Below are 3,018 nucleotides of genomic sequence, written 5' to 3'. Positions count from 1 at the left end.
TCAACCGTGCTAAAAAAACATCACAATATCCTAATGCAAAGTGACCGCTTAAAAATCATATTCCCCGAACCACCACGCGTTGTCTACCGGCGTAATAAGAATTTAGGTGACTTTCTTACTAACTCTCGTATCAACCGACCGGCAACTACTGGCTGCATGCCCTGCAATAAACGCCGATGTAAAGTATGCCCACACATGACCAATACACAGCGCGCCACCAGCACGGCTTCAGACTACTACGTAAATATAAAAGGTAACTTTAACTGTGACTCCGCTAATGTCGTATATCTTTTAGAGTGCACTGTTTGTAGGCAACAATATATCGGCCAAACTGAAACTCCCTTCCGAATACGGTTCAATAATCACCGCTCTCATGCAAAAAGCTGCCCTTATTTGCCCCTGTCAAGACATGTGAACAGTCCCGGGCATGCATTTGAACATCTTAAAGCAACGATTTTAGAATCCGCCTTCAAAACGCACCACGACCGCGAGGTTCGGGAATCTTATCTCATTTATAAGTTTGGGTCAGCCGCACTTGGAATTAATAAAAGTTACGGAAAACTAACGTGCTTATCCCTCGATTAAAATTGGCGGCTTCATAATGTTTATAACTGTGTTCATTATTCCTAACCTCGAGTTTCCCATCAGAATTCGCAGAAACTCTCCTAATACAGCAGCTTTATTAGCCTAAAGCGGCTCAACAATGCCATTTGTCCTGGGGAAGGAGGCCTCGTTCCCACCACCACTTAAGAATGTTTAACTCTTTGTGATCTATTCATGTTTAACCTTTTGTGACCCTACCTATTTCCTGTTCAGTTGCTAGCTTCTGTGAAATGCTCTTTTGTGCCCCCTATCTATTCTCTTCATCCGCGGGGGGCACACCCATCTTCGCTTCGGCCCCAACCAGTCTCCCCAGCCACTGAATACCTTACTGTATACTCTTCCCTTTCTTTTGAAACCGCGGTTGTCCAGTTTCCCGCATTGTCTGAACTTGCAGCCCGCGCGGCATACATTGACCCGTCATGGTGCAACCTTGAACGCTGTTTTGTTAACACGACCCCTTTTTGTCTCTCTCGCTCCCCCCCCCCTTTTTTTTTGTTGAAACATAGGCGTAGCCCGACTGTATGCACACTCTCCATTTCCGAAACATTTTCCGCTCCTTCTCACAGTTTTCTGCAAACCTATAGGGCTAGTGCGCTGCTACTTCGGCCGTACACGCAGCGCCACCTGGCAGCCTCCGCGGCATTTTTTGCTTGTCCGGGTCTTAGCGAAGTCAGGCGCCGCCGGTAACGAAGTGTTGCGGGATGGCGCCTGTGCGGGCGAAAACACGCAAATCAGTGTACTGTTGCGTCTACGGATGCCATAACAGCTACGCCAACACTGCTGACAAGCTCCCGAAAACCAGTTTTTATTCCTTTCCGTGGCTTGCGCCCAGAATGGGCGCGGTGAAGCGAGTGCAGCTGCAAGTGCTTCAAACTCTGTCCTCCTCGTTTTGATGCGGTGGGCCATCGTGCTTGTGATGCGGTGCTTCCGCTCTTGGTGCCATCTGCGACAAAATGTGCCATTTTGTATAAAATGCACAACACGCTGTGAAGCACATAAAGGCTGCAGATATAACAAACCTGTCTACAGCAGCCTGGCCCAGGGTTAAAAGCGCGATCTCCGCTATCTGCTCCACGCTTTTTTTCACAAACGTTTTGTAATACGTTTCCTCTCTCTGCTCCAGCATAGCGAGCAGGTTGCACCTGTTTATTGTCAGGGGTACCACGCTCGCCACCTGCATGGTTGCGTACGTTTCTCGCGCTTCCCCGAGCAGCGATCTGACAACCTCGATGCCGAGATTGAGACTTTCGTCTACAGCTTCTGTGGAAGCACCGGTTGGATCTGCATTTTCGTCGTGGCTGTCCTCGCACGCGATCATGTCCGCGAACGCACACCTCACGCCCGAGAATTGGGCATGTACCGTTTTCGGGCACAGGGGTTTGAGTACTGGGGCAGGCAAGGGGCGACCTGTATAAATAATTATCAAGTTGTATGATGCAATACAAAAAAGCACGCATGCTTCAATTTTGAATAATCTGAACAATTCAAGAAAGCGCTCCTCGTGGTTACTTGCAAAGAGTTACTTTATCTGTTTCTTCGTGTCCAGGGTCGGTCGCGCAGAGGGTTTCCCCCAAGCACGCGGCAACTCCGTGCACGATTTCTCCTCGTGGCTGTTTATGAAAACGGCCACCGCCGCCGCGTGTTTAACCAACCGCGGCAGCCAGCCTTGCACGAACAGCGGCCTCGCACAATGCGCCTTGGGTTCGGCGACAACTACATAAACAAAACAAATCACCATGTACGTGAAATAAGCACATAAGGGTATCTCAAATACAATTCACTCACCTCCAGCCGCACGTCGTAGTCGCAAGTGCTCTTCATCTGCGGAATGCACCTGGCCACGATTTCAGACGGCGCCGTCTCGCTGAGGATTTCTTCTTTTACGCCGTACACGTGGTTGCTCGCGTAAAGCTTGATGCCGCGCCTGAAGCAACTTCCCTTGAAATACTTCTCAGGGCTCTGTATTTTACTAAAACCGCAATACAGCACGCACGATCCGCTTGGCGCCGTCATGCTGGCCTCGCGCGGACGCGGCCGAGCCATAGAGAAAGCCTTGCGGAGCTGCGTTGCACGGAACGGCGGACAAGCAAAAAATGCGGCGCGGCGCCGGAGGGGGCGCCACCGGTTCCAATTCAGTGGCGCCTCCAAACGAGCGCACGAGGCCTATATAAGAAATGTTTTCGAAATGTTTGCGACAGCAAAATCATGTAACTTTACTCTGATGATGGCAAGTCCCGTTGCCGCTACGTTAGTAAACCTCGTTCGTTATTGTTCTTGCTGTGTATCCGACCTTTTACTTATATATTTGTTCACTTTGGAGGTAACTAATATGTCCCGTAAAAAACGCGTCGAGAAAAGTTGCAACCTGTCCGCATAAATTACCGCAAGCACTCAAAACTATAAAACAAAGAACTA

At 49.5% G+C, this 3,018-nt stretch overlaps 1 protein-coding gene across 2 annotated transcripts; it reads right to left on the bottom strand.

Moving 5' to 3' along the window:
- Positions 1 to 1,428: 1,428 nt before the first annotated feature.
- Positions 1,429 to 2,764, bottom strand: LOC144139014 (uncharacterized). Of its 2 annotated transcripts, none has more exons than XM_077671512.1 (2): positions 2,389 to 2,752; positions 1,429 to 1,546 (listed from the first exon to the last, which is right to left on the bottom strand). In XM_077671512.1, the coding sequence occupies exons 1-2, from the start codon at positions 2,644 to 2,646 to the stop codon at positions 1,472 to 1,474; spliced, it is 333 nt and encodes a 110-aa protein (XP_077527638.1). In that variant the 5' UTR covers positions 2,647 to 2,752; the 3' UTR covers positions 1,429 to 1,471. The 2 variants fall into 2 exon arrangements, 1 of the variants encoding a protein (XP_077527638.1); XR_013316013.1 differs by lacking the exon at positions 1,429 to 1,546 and adding an exon at positions 2,119 to 2,316 and having other exon boundaries at positions 2,389 to 2,764.
- Positions 2,765 to 3,018: the final 254 nt, after the last annotated feature.

The sequence above is a fragment of the Haemaphysalis longicornis genome, unplaced genomic scaffold, assembly GCF_048455015.1.
Source record: "Haemaphysalis longicornis isolate Haplotype H1 unplaced genomic scaffold, Haemaphysalis longicornis Haplotype H1 scaffold_5, whole genome shotgun sequence".
NCBI lineage: Eukaryota > Metazoa > Arthropoda > Arachnida > Ixodida > Ixodidae > Haemaphysalis > Haemaphysalis longicornis.
This window is presented reverse-complemented; position numbering and strand designations above follow the sequence as displayed.

Bases quoted from the DNA above. Each gene is read 5' to 3' on its own strand.
- LOC144139014 (XM_077671512.1), bottom strand. From the start codon at position 2,646: ATGGCTCGGCCGCGTCCGCGCGAGGCCAGCATGACGGCGCCAAGCGGA. The intron at 1,547-2,388 runs GTGAGTGAATTG...ATTTTGTCGCAG, and splicing joins ACTACGACGTGCGGCTGGAG to ATGGCACCAAGAGCGGAAGC.